The sequence below is a fragment of the Brachycentrus maculatus genome, unplaced genomic scaffold, assembly GCF_059751285.1.
Source record: "Brachycentrus maculatus isolate JH-2025_06_01 unplaced genomic scaffold, ASM5975128v1 h1tg000028l, whole genome shotgun sequence".
Classification (NCBI taxonomy): Eukaryota; Metazoa; Arthropoda; class Insecta; order Trichoptera; family Brachycentridae; genus Brachycentrus; species Brachycentrus maculatus.
This window is the reverse complement of record NW_028280782.1, coordinates 858,462-881,460: the sequence shown is the minus strand read 5'-3', so window position 1 is coordinate 881,460 and position 22,999 is coordinate 858,462. Positions and strand designations below refer to the sequence as shown.

At 33.8% G+C, this 22,999-nt stretch overlaps 2 protein-coding genes across 2 annotated transcripts; one reads left to right on the top strand and one right to left on the bottom strand.

Annotated features, from left to right (window-relative positions):
- Positions 1–311: 311 nt before the first annotated feature.
- On the top strand, positions 312–8,120 carry LOC148312970 (dnaJ homolog subfamily B member 13-like). The gene is made up of 6 exons (XM_088271151.1): positions 312–467; positions 773–961; positions 2,636–2,780; positions 4,238–4,415; positions 5,845–6,016; positions 7,174–8,120. Exons 1-6 carry the CDS (start codon positions 400–402, stop codon positions 7,391–7,393), a joined length of 972 nt encoding a protein of 323 aa, XP_088127277.1. The 5' UTR covers positions 312–399; the 3' UTR covers positions 7,394–8,120.
- A 7,707-nt stretch (positions 8,121–15,827) lies between these two features.
- LOC148312969 (uncharacterized) lies at positions 15,828–22,538 on the bottom strand. Its single transcript, XM_088270926.1, has 5 exons — positions 22,017–22,538; positions 20,043–20,225; positions 18,976–19,386; positions 17,067–17,184; positions 15,828–16,700 (listed from the first exon to the last, which is right to left on the bottom strand). The coding sequence occupies exons 1-5, from the start codon at positions 22,194–22,196 to the stop codon at positions 16,399–16,401; spliced, it is 1,194 nt and encodes a 397-aa protein (XP_088127052.1). The 5' UTR covers positions 22,197–22,538; the 3' UTR covers positions 15,828–16,398.
- Positions 22,539–22,999: the final 461 nt, after the last annotated feature.

Sequence of the window (22,999 nt, the reverse complement as noted above, 5' to 3'; positions counted from 1 at the left end):
CATGAGAAATTGAAAATAACACAGTTTAACGATACAAAGAATAACGACTATTATATCCTTAAATATATACATATTGAGTGTAAGTCCCTCTCCAAGCACAAGAGCTTAGTCTCTTTTTTGGAGAGGAACAACGTAAGTAGTATTATGATATGTTTTAAAGTGTAATGTCTAGTAAATGAATTAAATTGTATTTTTTGTAACTACATACAATATTAAATACATAAAAATCTCTTACCTTGGAACCTACACAAATTCAATGAATCATAACATAAAATTCTGAATTTGAAATATCCATAGCATCATCTGAAAAATTATAGAAAGATGATTTTCTGACATTTGTAATCAAATTGAAAATTGAAAAAAATATTACCAGTGATATTTGGTGTTCATGAAATCAAAATGGGTGTGGATTATTATGGAATTTTATCAGTCAAACGAACTTGCACTTTGATTGATATTCAAAATGCGTAAGTAAACCAAACTAAACTAATTACGTCGCTTCAATTACATGAAATTATAGTAACTTTAAACATAAATAGTAAATCCACTCACGAGTAGACATAGGCTATGAAACTTATAAAGTTGAAGCCTGAGTAGGGACATGATAAACGGTGTTGCATAAGCCGTAACTAGATTTCAGAGCCACTTGGACGCTAGGCAAAAGCGTTAAAACCGTCCGCGTTAAGAATTTCAATGTTTCAAATATCAGCCTTGATATAATAGGACAAGGAGGTCGTTGGATAAATTTATCAAAACAGTATTTCACGACTAGTTTCAGACGCCTGGCTATAAAATTCTTCCCAGGAGACCAGCAGATGATGTGCCTCGTGGCCGAGGCGTACGAAGTCCTGGCGGACCCCAGCACCCGCGCTCTGTACGACCACCTGGGCGAGGAGGGCCTGAAGGCTGGGGTGATCACCAAGCCCTACGCCTTCCATGGACAGCCCTTGAAAACTCTAGAGTAACTACTCATCATTTTTAAACAGTTAACTGGGATAGTTCCAGGTTTCCTTTTAACCATATTAATTGTCTGTAAAGTTGCGTCAGTATACTCTAGTCTGATGTTTGTCATATCTAGCAAAGGTCAAGACGATTTTCGAAAAAAGTTGTTGAAATTTGACTACTAATTTAGTATTTTGAGAAATATACACGTTAAACTTGTCTTAAAATAATTCGTCAATTGCCAATATATGTACATATGTACATATTACATGTAAATACAATGTGTAAGATTTAGTTATATATGAAATACATGTCATTGCGATACATGTCTTACAAAAAATATGATAATATTTATTTACAACATTTTGAGTGTGTCCAAATACTTGCTCACAAAATCTGGATTATCTCCAATTACAGGAGTTATTTTCACATTGTTTTTTTGACATCTCATCAAAAATTAAGAAGAATATGTAAGTCTGGGCATTTAGAGGGCCGACGACCGTCATAGGCTGGTTTAAATGATCACTTTACACACGTGTAACATTCACCAATTCTACCCATTATTGACATCTAGCGTTTCTCATGTGTGTGATTATAATCCAGCATTCGGACCTCACATACTAATATAAGAGTTTCTGCTTAGTAAAAAGCTTCTTTACATCTCACCAATAATGTCTCTAGTGAAGTTCTAGTGATTCAAGAACAAGGTTTCTAATTCTAAATTGGTTCATATATATAGAGCTTCCAAGAATTTGAGTAGTGTGGTTGTCAATAATGGGTAGAATTGGTGAATGTTACACGTGTGTAAAGTGATCACTTAAACCAGCCTATGACGGTCGTCGGCGCCATAAATGCCCAGACTTCCATATTTTTCTTCATCTTTGATGAGATGTCAAAAAAATATTTTTTTATTTTATTTATTTATTTATTTTCATAATACATAGATACATTCAATATACATATTCATTTCATATACACATTTATTATACGTATTACGGCTCTTTAGGCATGGCCTGTGTTGAGCCGAATACTAACATGGTAATACAAAGTTTATATATATTTTTTTTTTTTAATTTTTAATATTTACCATATTACACTATTTTTTTTATCTCAACGTATATCAAGAAGAATATAAAAGTCTGGGGTTTTACAGGGCTTACGACCGTCATAGGCTGGTTTAAGTGATTACTTTACACACGTATAACATTCACCAATTCTACTCATGATTGACAACCACACTACTCAAATTATTGAAACTTCTAGATATATTGATCAAACTCGTGACATAGTATGCGAGAGTTCACTATAGACATATGGTATATGGTGGGATAGGAAAGCTTTTATTGAGCAGAGACTCTTTCATTTGTATGTGAGGTCCGAATCCTGGAGCACATACTTGAGAAACACTAGAAAATATCTTTTTCATTTTTATTATTTTAGCTTTTAATTTTACCAGTTAATTTTTTTGGAATATTTTGAGTGTGTCCAAATACACACTTTAAAATACTTCACAATCGAAGAGTTTGATCAATGTATCTAGAAGTTTCATGATTTTCGCATGTGTAAAGTGATCACTTAACCAGTGAATGACAGATCACAAGCCTTGTAAATACCCAGACTTCTATATTCTTATTCATCTACGTATATTGAGATGTCAAAAATGTAATTTAAATTCATTTAAATAATATTTCAGGGAGTTTTTCGGAGCTTTAAACCCATTTGAGAGTGTTGTAAAAAATATAAATAACCCGCTGCCCATTTTGACTAATGTCCTTGCTAAGGGGTTCAGAAAAAAGGACAAAGATATACTAAGGGATCTACCACTCACTTTAGAAGAGGTACTACAAATATGTTTATAATATAACATAATAGACATAATAGATTTTTGTTTATACTCGCTTGTCTCAAAGCGAGTATAAACGTTCGCCGCGCGTGAATACTACACACTAAGAGAACAGTGTGTTCTAGTACCTGCAAAAAATTATCTAATATTTTTAAGAGTTTTGAAAAAAAAATATTTACATGAATTTTGTATTTTTATTTAAAAGAACAATTATAAACATATTTAAAAAAAATTTGCAGAGACCCACCAAGCCACCTTGTGTGTCTTGTCTCGGTGGAGTTATTTTTACAACGTTTTTAATTGTTTTTATCTATTTTGACCTAATAATATACACACAAAAAAGAGAGAAAAAAATTTAAAATGTAAACTTTTTTACAATTTTCATAGAATTAACTCTTATTATAATCTAGGATTCGGATCTCACATATTAATATAAGAGTTTCTGCTTAATAAAAAGCTTCTTTACATCTCACCAATAGATGTCTCTAGTGAAGTTCTGTGATTCAAGAACAAGGTTTCTAAATTGGTTCATATATAGAACTTCCAAGAATTTGAGTAGTGTGGTTGTCAATAATGGGTAGAATTGGTGAATGTTACACGTGTGTAAAGTGATCACTTAAACCAGCCTATGACGGTCGTCAGCCCCGTAAATGCCCAGACTTCTTCCATATTCTTCTTCATATTTGATGAAATGTCAAAAAATAATATGAAAATAACTCCTGTATTTGGAGATAATCCAGATTTTGTGAACAAGTATTTGGACACACTCAAAATGTTGTAAATTAACTCTTGATCATTTAACCATTATTTTGCCTTTGCTCCGTATTTTACCTTGACATCCGTCAGCAACAAAAATGTTTGGAACGATATATTGAAGTGTTCGACTCCCATATTTATTGTTAATTCTTGGGATTATCAAACCTTCGTTGTGGGTAAATCGTGTATCAAAGTTGTGCACTAGAAGATTTCGATATTATTGTCTAGTTTGTCGTTCAACGATGATACTCATCCACAATATTCCACGTACCGGCAGTAACTTTAAATGTTTATATATCAAATGATTAGATGAAAATCATTGTATGACAGAATTAAAAACGAAGATATAAGAAAGGAATGTAAGGCTGAACATGGAATAATTGAAAAGATTAGGAAGAGTTCTTTACGGTGGTATGGACATGTGGAGCGAATGGATAACGAGAGAATGACTTGGAAAATATATGTGGCGAATGTGAGAGGGAAATCAGAACGAGGACGACCGAAAAAGACAAAAAGGCACGATTCAGAACCTAAAATCTGGCGGTGTCAAAAGTCTGCGTAATCGTAGGGCATGTATGACTAGATGTATGGCTGTAAAGGGGGGGAGGAGTGTATGTCAGGACAGAAGAGTGTGGCGTTCCATCCTTTCTGCCTACCCCTGTAGTATATATTTTGTTAATTGGGATAATATTTTAGGTATTTTACGGAGGCGTGAAGAAATTGTTGATTCGACGCCTGGAGTTCTGTGACAGCCAGCGCCGGCAGCTCTGCGCAAAGGAGAGGATACTTAGCGTCCCCATCGAACCAGGGATATTGCCCGGTACAAGATTGGTCTTCGAGGAACAGGGGGACCAAGGACCCACCAGCATCCCTGGTAAGTTCAAACCCGAACGTATCGCTCACTCCTTTCAAGAACGTCATAAATCAAAAATCGTCATTTTTCAGTTCTGCATGTTTTTGGAATGCCTAGAAAATGTACCTACTGTATCCCAGCAAAAGAAGCATATTTTTAACTTAATATTTACCCGCAACAGGGCAGAAAGTGTTGTTTTTGGATTTTGCAAGAAATGGCATTGTTTCATTACTTTTTAAATTCAGGTTTTACTTAAAAATATCTGTTGCACAGTAAAAAGTTCAATACGTGGCTTGATATTAATTTTAATACATTGTATAATATTTTTAAACTTTAAGAATGTTCTCCTGAAAAATCCTGTGAGCGATATATTATCTTGTTGCTCGGCAGTCACTTTGTGCTTAAATATCTATCCATTTTCATATTATTTTTTGACATCTCAACATAGATGAAGAAGAATATGGAAGTCTTGGCATTTACGGGGCTTACGACCGTCACAGAATGATTTAAGTGATCACTTTACACACGTGTAACATTCACTAATTCTACGCATGATTGCTAACCACACCACTCAAATTCTTGGAACTTCTATATACATGGTTCAATTTTGAAACACTACAATTTCACTTTAGCCATCTGTTGCTGAGATGAAAGAAGCTTTTTATAAAAAATAACACCTATAATTAAAGATAATCCAGATTTGTGAACAAGTACTTGGACACACTCAAAATGTTCTATCCATTTTAATTTAAGTTGTACTTGGTATGTACCACTATTTCTTATAACATTTTACAAAATGGTGTGTATTTACCAAGTAAAATTCAAATTAAAAATACATAAAATAATTTATGAGTCAAAAATTTTAGCATGTTTATGTCATGTTTCTTTTAAGTATGTACTAAATGAATAAAATTTAATTTAATTTTGTACTGACATTTGAGTAGTCTAGTTGCAAACCACGTTATGTTAAAAAAAAATTTTTTTTTGCCAATGGCGCCAATCGGTACTTCAAAGCAGCCCAGAATAACCTGCGGGTATGTCCGCCTCCGTAGTGTAATGGTCAGCACGCTCGGCTACCGTTCTGGAGGTCCCGGGTTCGATTCCCAAGGGGGGTAAAATAAATATAAGTGATTTTTTCACTGATTCAATATTACCCTAGACTGGTACCTGAAGCGGATGGCTGATCACCTTTCCTTCATGTGTAAACGATCAAGATAACACTGCGTTTATATGACGCAGTGCCCTATGCACCATTGGGGTGCGGATAAGGGTTTTATTATTATTTATTATTATGTACGAAGAGATGAATGTTTGCAAAGACAGTGTGGCATGATTGTTAGATAGTTAGTTAAATTAAAAAATCTGGATTCTGATTTCACGGGGAAACTCTGGATTATAATTGCTACTTTGAATGATAGAGTGTATCGTGTGAATAAGTATCATTTTCCAGCTAATGTGGTGGTTGTCATACGAGATCGGCCACACGAACGCTTCCAGCGCTCAGGGAGCGACCTGCATATGAAGGTGCCCATCAGCCTTCGCTTTGCTCTATCCGGCCTCTTGCTGACTATACACACGCTGGATCGTCGAGTGCTACATGTCAGACTGACTCCTCCCTTGAGGTTATTATCAAAACCTTCTAGATCTAGTGATTATAAATCTGTTTAAATTTAAGTTTTACTTGGTAATTACCACTTAAAAATTAACCAAGTAAAAATTTAATTAAAATGGATAAATTTATGTATTAAATGTTAAATTAAACGCTGATTCTTTGAGTCTACTAAGTTGTATTTGTTTGTTAAAAAAAAACACATAAAAATCAATTTTGTTACAATTGTTTCGCCTAGTTATGGCATTTTCAAACGAATGTGGTTTTTTAACAGTAAAATACAACTTAGTAGACTCAAAAAATCAGTGCTTGATTTAACATTTAATACTAAATTAAAATAGAGTTCTACAAATTGAACGCCAAATTTATAAATATAATGGATGAATATTACTAAAAAGTTAATGTTGAATCCATTAATGAAATTATAAATATGATTTAAAAGCAATTTATGATGTAAGAGATCAATAAATCCAATAATTTCATTAATTGATTCCGCAGTCACTCTGTAGTAATATCTTTACATTTTTAATTAAAGCCTTACTTGGTCAATACAATTACTTCTTAAAATCTATTGTGACACGAGATTCGATGCATTCCGCATCATTTTCAAACACCGTATGTGAAGCTAAATCTAAATTTTAGAGTTGTGTCCTTGGGACGTTGGAGGATGAAGAGGGGTTAGTAGCTATTTCTTATTATTTAAAAAAATTGACAAAGATGCTCAAAATAGTGACAGACATTGGTATCATAAACTAAGCTAGGGCACAAAATGCCAAACTCTCTTCTAGTAAAACGGAAGTTGTGTTGACGATAGTCAACAGTCCGACTTCTCCTGAGAAGTTTTACGTAGTTTCCTCCCAGCAATGAGCAAATTCTGACAAGTTCCTGACCAGCCCACATTAGATTATCCCTCCTGTTCCCAACACAGATTCAAATAAAACATGTTTTTAAGCTAGAAGAATTGAAAATCCATTTATTGATCTATAAATCTTGTACATAATAAGCAGGGTAAATAATATATGCAACTCCCATTTAAAGAAAGTTCCCTAAACTTTAATTTCCGATGTTCTGGATATGTTTTGAGTTCTGTTTGTCGGGTTGTCTCCTATGATTGGTCTTACACATGTCTTGTATATTCTAACTTTGCTCTCTTTTCTCATATGTTTTTAGAAACGAATGCACAAAAACTATAGAAGAAGAAGGTCTACCAATCCCCGGTGATACTCAAAAGCGTGGAGATTTGATAATCAAATTTGATGTCACATTACCGGCAGCGTTGCCAAGACCCGGGAGAGATATGCTTGTCGGAGCGGTCATGACGGCTGAGACTAAGGGGATGGTGTATGAAAAGAAAGATGAAAATGGCAGAAATACTGAATGTTTGTTGTAATTATCATTCAATTGATTCGACGGTCAGTTCCTGGTGATATCTATTAATTTTACTTGGTAATTACCACTACATTTTAAACTTCATTGTTACACGTGTTTAAATGGATTCTGTATCATTTTCAAACACCGTATGTGAAGCTAAGTCTAGTTTATAGATTTGTGTCGTTGGGATGTTGAAGGATGAAGAGGGAGTAGGAGCTGTTTCTTATTTTTTACTTTTTATTCGCCTTCGATTCGCAGTATTGTAATGGTCTCCGTAGTGTAATGGTCAGCACGCTCGGCTACCGTACTGGAGGTCCCGGGATTGTTTCCCAGGGGTGGTCAAATAATGTGTTGTAATAAGTGATTGTTTTCACTTTTTATTTTCATTTGAATAAATTCAATATTACCGTGGACTGGTATCTGAAGCGGAGGGCTGATCACCTTTCCTTCATATGTCAAGGATCAAGATAAAACTGTGTTTTTATGATGCAATGCCCTATGCACCATCGGGTGTGGATAATTTCGAAGAAGATTTTTTTATCAGTGGGAACATTGACAACAGGGGGCAGGCTTAAGTCACTGTCTCAGCATACGGTGTTTGAAAATTATGCAGAATGCACCAAACCACATATAACAATAAATTTAAAAAAATAGAAGTACTTTACAAGTTAAATTTAAATTTTTAAAAAAGTGATTATCTTTTTGGAATGTAAAATTGATGACAAACTAAAATAAACAAATTAAATCAAAACCTTTTTGTTTTCTTAATCAAAACGTTTTTTTCAAAAATCACGCTACAAGCTAACTTGAGTTGCATTGCTGTATTGCATTATTCATGCATTTTTCTCAAATAACTGCTTAACTTTGTAACTTTTTTTCACTTTTAACTATTTAAAATTATCGCCAATCACAGTACTTCTATGTATGCATAAAATTTCGGACATTAGATGCAAATATCCGGGGGAATCTATTTTAACTTATGAAGCAGCTTGGCGCTGTACAGCTTGAAGCAGCTGTACAGCGCGAAGCCAACTCTAACAAGGTTCTTTGTGTTAGTCGTATAATGGATGAACAGAAAGTTTATTTCAATTCAATTTATAACTAGGCTTACCATACGTCCCGGTTTAACCGGGATTGTCCCGGTCCCAGACACGGATCCCGGTGTTCAGACGGTGCATATCTTATATAGAATTATGGGAAAAAAAATTCGGTAGCGCCAAAATTATTACATGGATTGGACTATTATCATGTATACGTACTAAACTGGGAAGAAATAGAGAGATCTGTAGAAGCTATAAAAAATGATTCAATGACTATGATGTGACACAGTTACGCCAAATTTTGAAACGTCGGCAATAACAGACAGTTTTCTAGTTAAAAAGAATTTATTTTTTTTCATTTTTAATTTTTTTATTATTTAGTTTTTAAAAAAATTTAATTTTTATCAAAGTTGTTACACTCCTTAACAAAATTTATGTGATATAAATAAACGTTAATAAAAAAATACAAATAATTTTGTTGAAAAAATGTTCCGCTTAGCAAGTATTTCGTTTGACGAGTAAGATGCTGGAACAAATTATGCTCGTTATAAGAGGTTCCACCGTATTTGTTTTTTTTTCCCCTACCTGTCCCGGTTTAGAGCTTCATAATTATGGTAAGCCCATTTAAAACATACACATAACAAACTAAAATTTAAAGCGTATATATTAACAAAAAATCGAAAATACTCTTGCTAAAGATGTAGAAGAATCCTGCTTCGGAATACCCCCTTAGACACATGGAACAGTGATATTGTTCAGCATAGCGGTAGCTCTTCCTACAGGCATAACCATCGGAAGGTACGTGCTGTAAGTAGGAATGTGAAACAATCTATGCCGACGCTGTCTTAGCTAACTATCGGGAACATACAGACCAATGCTCCGGATAATTTCAGAATTATCTATCACACCACGCAACAATTGATAAAAATGCGTAGTCAAATACACATTCCTTCTAGTTTCTAAACTATTGTATCCAAGCATACCCTGGAGAAACTCGGTCGGGTAGAGACAAGGATAATAGCCGTACTCTCTCATGTAGAGATACCTCAGAAACTTCTTTTGGACTTTCTCTACTATAAGAGAGTATGGCCCCTTTCATTATGTGAGGCGTCATACACATTCCTTCTAGTTTCTAAACTATTGTAGCCAAGCATACCCTGGAGAAACTGGGTCGGGTAGAGCCAAGGATAATAGCCGTACTCTCTCATGTAGAGATACCTCAGAAACTTCTTTTGGACTTTCTCTACTATAAGGGAGTATGGCCCCTTTCATTATGCGAGGCATCATTGTATTTTTTGCATAATTTCCAAATCTGATGGCAAATAAAAAAATAAAACAGAAGTTAAAATGTATTAAAAGTATATTTAGATATATAATCTGAAATACAAATAAAGTACCAAAAAAAGGCAACATTTGAAATAAAAATCTTCTCATATCGTTGCTAAAAGGCACATTGGATTTACAAATAAATATATTTATAAATAGCTATATAAATCTATAGAACAAAAACAATTGTTAGACGTATTGGTATTTTAAACTTGAATAACAAAACATTTCTTAATGCTACATAAACATATAAAGTAAAAATAATCATCCATACTATAACAATGCAAGTTAAAACACACAGTCACTTCCATAATATCTATTATTATGTACACTACCCCATAATAAATAAAATATTCCTAAGAATCATGGCGAATAATTTTTATCACGTTTAAATTTCAGTCACATTGCAAAACTTGCACATGAAGCGTTCAATTTCAAAATCCCCCAAAACGGACACAAGCGGATTTAATAAAAATGGCAAAAAGCTATACATACACAAAATTGTCAACAAAAACTAGTTGCATCAATTGATTCGGTAGGTAGTCACTTTGTGGTAATATCCTTTTTTATTTAAGTTTTACTTGGTGAACATCACTATTTCTTAAATTGTTTTGGTGTTTGAAAATGATACATGATGCATTGAAACACGTGTCATAATAGATTTTAAGAAATAGTGGTATTTACCAAGTAAAACTTAAATTAAAAATAAAACTAACTAACGATCATACTACTTCTCATCAGGGATAGGCAGAGAATGGAATGCCACACCAACCTGTCTATTTGGAATACAACAGAAAATATTGAACTCAAGAAAGTTTTTTTTAAAGTTTTGTTAAAGTTTTCAATGTTCTGTAAACTGGCAAAATACACTAAGTAATTTGAAATGTCGTATTTATTCAGGCTAAAAGCTTTAAATAACAGGGATTATTCAAACCGGGACTTTAGAGTTGACATTTTTTGCCAGTATACCCACAATACATACTACATATTAAATTTATATCATTTTGGGGGTTTTTAAAATTGAAAGCTTCATTCATCATTTTCGAAACATTGCAAAATAAAATTGTATAGATACATACTAAACAACCGAGTTAGTGTACCTTAAGGCGTAGTGAAATAAGGGTGTAATAGTATACAATCAAGTAATCTTAATAAAACTAGATACATAAATAGTTATAATTTTCTCCTCTCACCGAAATACTCTAAGACAAGTGTCCATAAGTAATTTGTGTTAACGCTGGCTATTCAAGGGCCATCTTATCTGCTACCCTACTTTTACACATATCACTCGCTCCTTTCAACAACGTCATATATCAAAAAACTTGGTTTTTCAGGAGATCGTTTTCAATGTTTAAGAATATAATGAAATGTATAAAAAATAAATATCAAGCCACTTATTGAACTTTTTACTGTGCAACAGATCTTTCTGGGTAAAACCTGAAAGTTTTTTCTCCATTTGCAAAATATTTTTAAAAAAAAAACCCTTACCCGCAACCCAGTGGTGCATAGGGCACTGCGTCATATAAACGAAGTGTTATCTTGATCGTTTACACATGAAGGAAAGGTGATCAGCCCTCCGCTTCAGGTGCCAGTCCAGGGTAACATTGAATAAATATTACAGTGAAAAAATCACTTATATTTATTTTACCCCCTTGGGAATCGAACCCGGGACCTCCAGAGCGTTAGCCGAGCGTGCTGACCATTACACTACAGAGGCGGACACAATATTTAGTATATTTAAAAAAATAATTAAACCATACCTTTTTTCAAAATACAGAAACAACACATTCTGCCCTGTAGCGGGTAAATATTAAGTTAAAAATATGCCGCTTTTGCTAGGATATAGTACATTTTCTGGGCATTTCGAAAACATGCACAACTGTAAATTGTCGATTTTTTATATATGACTTTGTTGAAAGGAGTGAGTGATATATTTCTTTCAATTTATGATTTTTAATAGAATCATTTCCTAAAAAATTATTCAATTCACTTTGAAATTATTAATTATTAAATTCAAAATTATTAACATATATTAAAAAAAAATTAAATAACTTTGACAGAATTAAACATATTTTTCACCCTGTTATATTTTATAATGGTACATACAATAGAGGATGATCAGTATTGATTATGTGCAAATTACTGTTTCCCTTACTATTCTTTTCACATCAAAAACATGTTTTTTAAAAAGTGTTGATAATTCCTTTGAACCAGTTACTAACCCTGAACCACGGGACTTGTTTCAAAATACGGGACTGTTGTAAAATGTACGACGATAAGAAAAACTCTCATTTTACCAAAAATGTTCACTAAAAACATTTAAAAACTAACATGCTTTTTGGAGAACTTTATATGAAATACAAACAAAAAATTAACACATTGTTTGCAGGAAACGCTTAAACGCGTCTTTTACATACTTTTGATAGAAAGCGGGAGACGCTTTTACTTACTTTCGGTAGAGCGCGAGAAACGCCATAAAATATTGTACAAATCAAAATTTGGGTTGCGTTTCCTTGTGATTAGTATACTGAGGGTCGGGCTGTAGACTGTCTGAGTATAATTAGGATCGAGGTTGATGATAAAACCGCCTGACAACAATATGTTAATCCGGTACTATCGTAAAATGTACCACGATAAGAAAAACTCACATTTTAACAAAAAAGTTTCCTAAAAAATTGAAAAAACTTTATATAAAATACGAACATAATATATGGGTAAAAAATTAAGATGTATGCTAGTTGTCACTACATTCTTAATATGTTTGCCTCAGTGCTCCACACAGATTGGATGTCCGTCGTAAATTTTACTAATGTCCCGTAATATAAGGTTAAATAAAACATCTAAAAACAGCTAAATTCCATAACAAAAGTTGTATATACATATATTTATTTAAGTATTAAAATAATAATGCAACCGATGTTGCTTCGAGATTATGCTCATTTTATTTCTACTACTTACTTCATCGGAAGCAATTTATTTCATCATAAACATAATCACAAATTACAATAATGTACCCTCCATGAGTTTTCCCGTGCCGATTTCGCATTTTACAATATTTGAAAAAAATTAATGAAAGAAAATTGTTTATGCAATCAAACACGACACGGACGAATGATGCGGTCTGTTTCAGATCTACCGACTTCCATTATGCATTTATGTATAGCTCTTTTAATATATTAAGTTTCTATTATTAATGACAAATACGTAAATTAAATAAATAAGTTGTAAGTTAATACATCATATAAAAGTATTTATATTTTTATACATATAATTTTCCAAAAATATTTTCACCGCACATTTAAAATTGACAAAAAAATGTGTAAATCATCCGTGAAACTGCATTATAACTTTTATTAAAAATATTTTATTACTACAGTAGAATCGCGATATAACGAAATCCAAGGGACCAAAAAATATGAATTCGTAGTAACGAATTCCCACATATAACGAGATAAATTTAATAAAATCATACTAGATATGTATTGTATATGTTCCGCGCCGTCGCAAAAAAGATGTTGCGCCGCTTCAAAAAAAGTTCTGCAAACAAAGGAGGAAGGAGGCCATAGAGAACTGAATACATTTGTACCCACATATTTTCACTAGTTTTCTTATTAACCTTTCCCTCACGATGCTAAAAACAGCAGCGCGAAACGATGATACTCATTATTTTGTACACCATATGAAAATGTGATTTAAAAACGGGAAAAACGTGAATATTCCTAAGTGTTGTTTTTGTTGAGTTAAGTTATCTTAAGTTATCTCTGGAAAAAAATTGAAAATAAGAAAAATAACATCGCAAATAGCCGCCATAGCCGAGAACAAAGACTAAATAATTTGTATAAAGACCGCCGACTCCGCCTAAAATCTAAGGCTAGATGTGATATACATACTCGGCTAGATGTGACGTAGCTTCCGCCTGGGCGTAACTTCGCCGCGGTCAGAAGTCGTATCCACCCGCTGACATTTTTATCATTAATTTTCCAGGTCAAATGGTATTTAGATTGAAATTTTTTATATTACATATTAACATAATTATAATATCAATAATATGCGAAATAATATTTTAATCTTTAAAAAAAATATTATATTGTTATAAATTTACGTAAATGTATTAGCATTTTTTCGTACGGGACAAAAATTATTTTGTTACACATATTAACGGGATTTCGTTATATAAATGCATTTTTGTATGAAAAATTGGAATTAGGGAGTAAATTTTGTTTTTTTTTCGATATACGCCATTTTTCGCTATATCGCGATTCTACTGTATGTAAATTCAATTAATATAGACGAGTGAATCAAACATAATATTCATACTTTAAACATAATTTTAAAATAATAGCAAATGATATCTAGCGCCTACGTATTTTACAAATTATGATTGGATATTGTCAGGAGCAACATTTCCGCCATTTTTTGTCACGCGAAATGAGCACTGAAGGCTTAAAGGCACTTTGTAACCATTTCATTAAAGACCCATTTTATTACAGTGAAACCTCTATCTATCGTTTTTAAAGTAACATATTGAAATAAACTATGAATGCGGGATTAATAAGTCAATACACAAGTGTATACAAACGAGTAAAGATACCGCCCTCCCAATCTGCATATCCATTGGTAGGTTAAAATTCTAAGAATATAACTTTTAAATGTAAAAATTTTTTATTTAAAAATAAAAAGCTGAACAGAACCAAAAAAAATATCAAAGTTGATTGCATTCTAAATAATCTGTGATTGATATTTGTTTTTTTAACTATTTTATTTCCGTCAATCAATTCAGTATATTTTCAGCTTTGCAAATAATATTTTTTTCGGCATCAGTTATTGAATGTAGTGGAAAGTTTTCAATCTTTCAAAAAGTGTGCATGCTTCTGAAAATGAAGGTACAGGCAGCGGCTCCTCTTCATCAATATTGACCTCTTCTGCTGTATCCGCCGACCTTGCATTATCAAGCTTTAAATAGTTTCTATCCTACATGTTGGAATATTGTCGTGAAATACATATAACAAAATTTAGAAAATGAAAAAAAAAACAGGCAAAATATATCAAATATGCAACGTAATTCAAACGATTAATACGGTAAAATGCTGATCTATGCAAATTGAACTTGGGGTAGAAGAAATAAATGACAAATCCGGAAAAACGAGTATTCGAGGAATGAGGTATCACTGTATTTACATAATATGTATGTATAAGGGAATTTGAAATTTGTAGAAAACACATATTTTATTTAAGTCGCCAATGAGTGTCAATACATACAAATTTAATACTAATAAAAAATATTGCACATTTTTCTCATCTTTTCGAAAGAAATTCATATTTTTCATTGACAATACTACAACAAAAAGCGAATGAAAGTGATTGAAACTAAAACTTTTTTAACCAAATTTAAAAATATATAAGTTTTACAGTTTTTTCTCATTTTAATTCATTAAAATTATAGAAATATTTTACTCAAAATTATTCAAGTAAAATATTTATTTAAATCTCGACATAGATGAAGAATATGCAAGTCTGGGTTTTCACAGAGCTTACGGCCTGTCTTAGTTTAAGTGTAACATTACTTTATACAAGTGTAACATTCACCATTCTACCCATGATTGACAACCACACTACTCAAATTTTCTTTCACTCGCGAGTCCTCAGCACCATCTACGGTTGAGTAAAGTAATGTAAGATTCTTCCCAAATTATTTCGAGTGCATCCAAATCTTTGTTCACAAATCAGGGGTTTGTCCACTTAAATTAAATTAAAAATTTAATTAAATTTAATTTAATTGAGTTAAATTTTTTTAAGAAAAGGATTTTTCATCTATGTTGAGATATCACTATAATTAACTAAATAAAAAAAAAAATTAAAAAATAATAATTATATATTAATATATTATTATAATTGTTTTATTAACAAAAATAAAAATAAATTATATCACCCACCAACATAAACAATAAACAATAAGTATGAGTCCCTCTCCAAGCAGAAGACCTAAGTCTCCTTATTGGAGAGAACAGCGTAATTAATTTTTTAGATTGTAAAGTAAAAAAGTATATAAAATAAATTAAATTATTAAAAAAACTCAATCTACATATATTTTTTTTTTAAATGAAAAAAACTCTTAACTGGATATAACCCAGATTTGGACACACTCAAAATATTGTAAAAAAAAAACGGGTTAGTTGTCAAGATATTATTTGGACGATCGTTGTCCTTAATACCACTGAGATTCAAGCGGAAAAGAGAATTACGGAGCGATTTATCAATAAAAGATTTGTAATACGAAAAGCACCGGTGTAATCTACAATATATACAGTGGAATCTCTCATAACGAGTAATTCGCATAGCCAGAAAAATTAATGTTGAAAAATTACTCCCTTATTGAGCGAAATTTCGCATGAGTTACAGACAGAGAAAGAGCAAGTCCCTTTATGACGGCATTCACTTGTGCAAAAAAAAATGTTTCGCTTAACGAATAAAATTCTGGAACGAATTGTGTTCATTATGAGAGTTCCACTGTATTTCCCGTCTAGTATATATATTATTCTATATACTAAGTGTGTAAATGTAACTTATCGCTGAGAGTCTGTTACATTGAATTGCTAGTTATGGGAGGTTCCACCGTACTTAAGTTTTGAAAGCAGTCAGACAACTTCCCAGGCGGCTGTCAATTCCTCTGCCCGTGCAGCGTCCACATGTGCTCCTTGTAGGTGTCCCTGACGGTGAAGGAGCGCGGGCAGAGGTAGCAGCACAGGCGGTTGGTCAGGTCCGAGTGCATGAGCCGCACGTGGTACTTGAGCGCCGACTGGTTGGAGTACTGCGTGCCGCAGTGCGGGCAGTCCCCGCAGATGGCTGCGTGGTTGGCCGGCGGCGCGGGGGGCTCCTCCTCGGGGGGCGCCTCGGGTGACGCGCGCTCGCGCTTCACTTCCGGCCCCTTGCCCGCGCTGTCCGACTTCACCGACTGGGTGCCTGCAACGCCGCAAACAAAACACTTGTACACTCACTCCATATATCTTACTTACTTATCTCAATTCAAAAGGGGAAGCACACTCGCCACATCAATACTCACTCCACATATCCAAGCTATAAAATTCTATCTTCAAACCCTCATCCGCACCCAATTGTGCATAGGGTACTGTAGGTAGGTACTCGTACTATGTTTCTTATCAGTGGGAACATAGACAATAGGGGGGAGGCTTTGGTCATTGTCATATTGTTAATTATGAGTTTATTGTTATTTATATTCTTATGAATTTCTAATGTTTCAAAATGTTGCAGTTTATGGCTTTTCGTATTAATTTTTTTAACATTAAATGAAATTGCATCTCGACTGACCTGATAGCAGAGAACGCGCCAACATGCTGGTTTCGTAGAATGCATTTGGCGAGCTGCTTTCTTCCATTTCAGCGTCTATAGTTTCACCTTCTTGTTCTTCCACCAATTCATGCTTTACCTGCGTAATTAAATATTTTATTTATTTTTTTTCCTCACACACAATATTACAAATGACAATTTAAAATAATGCACCCACCTACACTGGGTAATCATTTATGAGATAATATGAAAAGTAAGTTGAGTAAAAGAGTTGAAAGTGTCATCTGCGTAATCGGAGGGCATGTATGACTAGATGTATGGATGTGAAGGAGGCGAGGAGTGTATGTCAGGACAGAAGAGTGTGGTGTTCCATCCTTTCTACCAACCCCTGCAGGGAAACGGCGTGATGGTAGTAGTAGTAGTAATATATTTTTTAAATCAGCATTGAATCTATTAAAACTACTATGTAACTACAAATTGTTTTTGAATGAAAATTATGTTCTCAAAAAAAAATTATGTATCTCAATAAAAAGCTTATTTTCATCTAACCAATAGATGTCTCTAGTGAAGTTCTAGTGATTCAAGAACAATGTTTCAAAATTGAGAACTTCCAAGAATTTGAGTAGTGTGGTTGTCAATAATGGGTAGAATTGGTGAATGTTACACGTGTGTAAAGTGATCACTTAAACCAGCCTATGACGGTCGTCAGCCCCGTAAATGCCCAGACTTCCATATTCTTCTTCATCTTTGATGAGATGTCAAAAAATAATATGAAAAATACTCCTATAATTGGAGATAATCCAGATTTGTGAACAAGTATTTGGACACACTCAAAATTTTGTGAAAGTAAGTTGTTTATGACATGCAACCAAATAAGACATGGCCGAACGATGGGATCTATTTCATATCTACCCACTTCTATTATCCATTTATGTATAGCTCTTTTATACTTAGCTTCTCGGCAAATAATAGTTAGGGGTTATGTTGGTCGGTGCATAAGCATATATAAATACGGAGTTGAATGGTGGACCCTTTAAGATAAGCACTATGAAGCAGTTAGAGGCATTCCAAATGTGGCTACATTGTAGAATACTATGCACTCCGTGGACCGATATGGTAAGCAATGTGAATGTGCTCTTTGGAGCAAAGAGCATGAGTAGGAAGACAGTTGTCTGAATTATATCAAAGTCCGGAAGGTGTCCTATCTGGGGCATGCGCTTAGAGGAGAGAAATACGAGCTATTGCACCTAATAGAAGATCGACGAGGTGTGGATAGAAAATGGATCTCTTGGCTCCGGAATATACGAGATTGGACGGGGATCAGAACCGTCGAGGCGCTGTTTAGAGCTGCCCAAGACAAGGACAATTACTCTCAAGTGATAGTCGACGCGGGGGACCTGACATGACACAAAAAGAAGAAGAAGTGGTTGTCAATCATGGGTAGAATAGGTGAATGTTATACGCGTGTAAAGTGATTACTTAATGCCAAGTATTTGTTAAATCGCAATTTTATTTTCTTTAAATCCAGGTAACATTTTACGTGTCCTTCGAACAAATTATGTGCGGAGTTCACCTAAGGATAATCACTCACAAGTGATAGTCAATAGCATAATCAAGTATTTCAAATCCTTGAAAGTGGTCAGGTCAGCAGTCGAAATAATCGACAGGCATGTATGAGGAGATGCATGGATGTGGGAGAGACAAAGATTGTTTGCAAAGACAGTTTGTATGGCGTTATATAATCTCTAAATCATCAATCAATTTAAGGCAGCAGCAGGCACCTCGATGGTCGGCGTGCTATGTGCAGCGCAGTCAAGAGAAAAGAGTAGTTGCTTCCACGAGGGTCACAACCCTCTGTAATGAGGACTAAGACGGAGAAGAATATTCTCTCTGCCTAGCTGTGTGATGGTCAGTGAGTTAGTTAAATTACCTTGATTGCAGCCATGAGTTTCATGTCATCGATATCCTTCTTCGACGCGTCATCTTGTCCGTGAGAAGACTCCAAAGGTTCTGCTGTGACCGTGTCTTTGTCGGAAAAATCTGTCTTTGCATTATCGATGCTTGTTCCGGAAGATTCCGACTTTTTAGTGCCGGATGGGGACATCTTCCCTTTGGGTATTTTGGCCTTCTTGACTTGCTCGGATGATGAGTCGGTGCATTTATCGGAGGTGCTGTTTCTCCTCCTTTTGTATTGCTGGACGATGGATTTGACGCTGGGAATATTTAGAAAATCTTTTTGGGTACTCGTGTTTGTAGTTCCGGGTTTTTTGGGCGTGCTGACTTGGGATGTTGCCCGCTTTACGGTCGGACTCTGAGATGTCTTTTGCTGGTGACTTTTACTCTGAAAAAAAATTAAGAATGAAAATCATGATACACGATCTACCCACAGCAAAGGTTTGATAGTCCCAAGAATTAACAGTAAATATGGGAGCAGAACACTGAATATATCTTTCCAAACATTTTTAAATTGTTGCTGACGGAGGTTAGAGGTTAAAATAAAATATGGAACAAAGGCAAAATAAAGGAATGGGTACATGATCAAGAGATAATCCTATGAAAATTGTAAAATAGTTTTTTTTTTCTTTTTTTGGAACGTTTTTTCTCTAAATTTAGGATTCAAGATTTTCCGTAAATGTTTTTTTTTTAAACATCGTTTTTTAATTTAAAAAATTAATTTTTGTTCGATATAATTATTTGGTTTTGAAAATAAAGTTTTTAGTTATTACAAAGGAATTTAAAAAACTTTTAAAAAAATATTTATTTCTATTGAAGTATGTTTTAAAAACCAAAAAATTATCCATTATATATTCTTTAAAAAATTTGAGCGCTAGGACACGTCGAGCCCTAAGCGTGGCTCTGCGTATTCTGATTTGAACGCTTGAGATCTGGGCCTTAAGAAATAGTGGTTTTTACCAAGTAAATTTTAAATGTAAAATGGACAGATATTACCACAGTAACTGCCGAATCAATTACATAATGAAATCCTTTCTACTATACCTGAGGGGTGACACTGTGTGCAGCGAGCCCGGCCACTTGCAGCAGCTGCGCAGTCTGCAGCAGACCAGGAAGCTGTTCATCCTCCACCGTGACCTCTCCCTGGTACATGTAGGCCAAGAGCCGGGTCATGTCTCCCGCCAAGACATCTTTCAAGATTATGATGGGATGTTGGCACGGGTTCTCCTGGAAAGTTTCATAGATACATGTTAGAAGGATTCATGAAACACGCGAAGAAACTGATCACGGGGTATTCGCGGAAATTCACCATAGAAGCTCTTAAGCTTAACCGGTTTGCTGCCAGGAGCGCGTTAACGCACTCTCCAATTCCGTGCTCGCCGGGCCGGCCATACAAAATGAGCGCTCTTCTTTGAGCTTGTCGTAAGCCAATATCAAATCCGATTGGAATATGTTTTTAATTAGAGTATATAGAGACATCTATTAGGTAAATCAAGAATTATAAAAAAATTATAATTTACCGATATTATCAAAGTTACAGTCAACTTTGTAGAAGGTTTCACTGATAGTCTCAGATACAAGGTTACCGACTACAATTTTTTAAAATGACTTTATATTTTCGTGCAAAATTAACATTTATTTTATTTGTTTTATAATCTAAGTTAACATAAATAAATATATGAATAAACATTTTTTTATAAACACAGTTATATTCCGCTATATTTATAAGTAAATGTGTTTTCTGTATGAAGTTGTGACAACCCTGAATATTTAAACTGTGTTTTTCTGAGAAAACGGCGCCTCAAATGCCACACGGTGTATATATTTGGTAAGTTTGGATAATATCTTTCATATCTGTTTACAAAAAAAACTGTTTTTAGGTTTTATTATTGTTAAAATCACGAACTGCTGTTCCGGCATTCAAAGGGTTAACAAGAAACAAATAAAGATCCTAAGCAGGACTGCTTAGTCTGAAAATTGGACTACATGACACCCTAGTCTGCAGATTTTGTATGCAGGATAGCGAAACACCAATCCACATTCTCTATAACCGTGACGCACTTGCTCGCAAACAAAATGACATCCTTGGAGGACCACTACTAGACTCTGAGAAGGTGAAGCTCTTACCACCAAGACAGATTGTGAGCTACATGACTCACGTAGGTTTTGAGAGTGAGCTATGATACAGAGGAAGCTCACAATAGAGCTGATATGGTCGCAGTGACATAAGGGATGCAAGATCTCTTGACCTCATAATAAAATAATGAAAAAATTATAAAAGCCCTTACACACTTCAACCGTAAACTAACAAAGTTAATTAAAACAAAACCTTTTTGTAGAGTTATTATTATTATCAATTTACTAGGAACTGTTACCAGGTTGATGAAAGTAGTCAAAGTACGAATAAGTACGGTATTTGCTTCTCGATTTTATGCATATTAATGAAAACACCTTCTTTGATAACTTTTAAAAAACGTCTGAGACATTACTATTTATCATTAGAATCCTAACTGTCCATCAAACATCCTCCATTAGTTTTTCCCTCTACCTCCTTCCCTGAACTATCTTTTTCCTTTGCCCTCCCTATAATCATGTTTTGTAATTCATGTTTTTTTAAATGTCAATTTGTAATTTATGTTTTTTTTAATGTTCAAGTACTATCTACCCTCTGATTGCAAACAGCTATATATGGTATCAAACGTTTTGATCAATATCACTACTCTGTTTTGGGTTGGTTGGAAGATACTTATTTCTTTTTTGTATGTGAAGTTTAAATAAATAAATAAAACCAAGTGTTGTAATCAAAACACCTCAAATCATCGTTGGTGTGTCGGTATTTTAACTACAAACGATAATATTAACAGTTTTTCCAGACGAATGATACATTTGAGATAATTATTGGTATACAATGGCGAATTACAATTTCATAGCATTCGTAAACATTACCCAAGAGCTATTTCGTAATTTGATAACTTTGTTGACATCAGACTTAATGATCTTCTCACATGAATAACTTACCTTAAATACTCCTCTAAAATACGGACTGCAAGCTGATAAAATGACTTTATGAGCTTTTATATTCTGTCCCTCGCAGGTTAAAGTCACATCGACTAAATCTTCGGAGCATTTAAGTGAGTCCAAAGCGCTGACGATGCTCGAGTGGAAGTCTGACCACCTAAGACAAAACTGTTCTGCCATATCTAGCGAATTTATGAAGCTAGTCACTTAAGAAAATTACTTCGTCGATTATTTATTTATTATGACAAGTTTTGAAGGTTCACTCCGTTCAAAACACACGGCCAAAACCATAATAACTACAAATATGGCCGACATTCAAAACTCATAACACGAAAAAAAACAACAGATTTCTCCATAAATCGGAAAGAATGAGTGTCAATACACAATTTTAAAACACAACAAACTGATGTTAAATTAAATAACTCTCTAACTCCTAACGTTTGCCACAAGAAAACAAAATATGCGCAAAAGTTCGTAAAAAGAAAAACAAAAAGTTTGAGAAGTATTTTTAAATTAAACCACGTCGATTGGTTGTACAATTTCAATATTAATAGCCTGTAAAATATGCAATTGTGAGGTACCTACTTATTTCTTATGTGGGGTGGTTTGTAGTGTTATTTTAGTGTTGAAAGTTAGTATGGAAAAGATATAAAATCAACAAATGAATTTAGTTGACCCATGTCGTTCGTTTTTTTTAGGAAATGACCAATTTCCTAATATTCACATGGAAAAAAACAGGCAATAGGAAAAAAGTATTCTTGTTTACAAATTCATTTTCCTATAATTCTGATATCATATTTCCTCTTTTAAGATTTTGATAGATATTATAATTATACCACATCTCTCTTAGTCTTATTTAGTTTAAATTGAATAAAATTTGTTTTTATTACCATTTGATTTACAAAGCAAAACCATATTTTTGACAAAATCCCATCAAAACTTAAAATTACAAAATAGGGGGGAAATGTTTTTAAACCGAATCC

Excerpts from the sequence above, each read along its gene's own strand:
- LOC148312970 (XM_088271151.1), top strand. The coding sequence starts at position 400 with ATGGGTGTGGATTATTATGGAATTTTATCAGTCAAACGAACTTGCACT. Across the intron at positions 2,781-4,237 it reads TACCACTCACTTTAGAAGAG|GTATTTTACGGAGGCGTGAA; the intron begins GTACTACAAATA and ends ATAATATTTTAG. Across the intron at positions 6,017-7,173 it reads AGACTGACTCCTCCCTTGAG|AAACGAATGCACAAAAACTA; the intron begins GTTATTATCAAA and ends ATATGTTTTTAG.
- LOC148312969 (XM_088270926.1), bottom strand. The coding sequence starts at position 22,196 with ATGGCAGAACAGTTTTGTCTTAGGTGGTCAGACTTCCACTCGAGCATC. Across the intron at positions 19,387-20,042 it reads CACACAGTGTCACCCCTCAG|AGTAAAAGTCACCAGCAAAA; the intron begins GTATAGTAGAAA and ends ATTTTTTTTCAG. Across the intron at positions 16,701-17,066 it reads GGCGCGTTCTCTGCTATCAG|GCACCCAGTCGGTGAAGTCG; the intron begins GTCAGTCGAGAT and ends GCGGCGTTGCAG.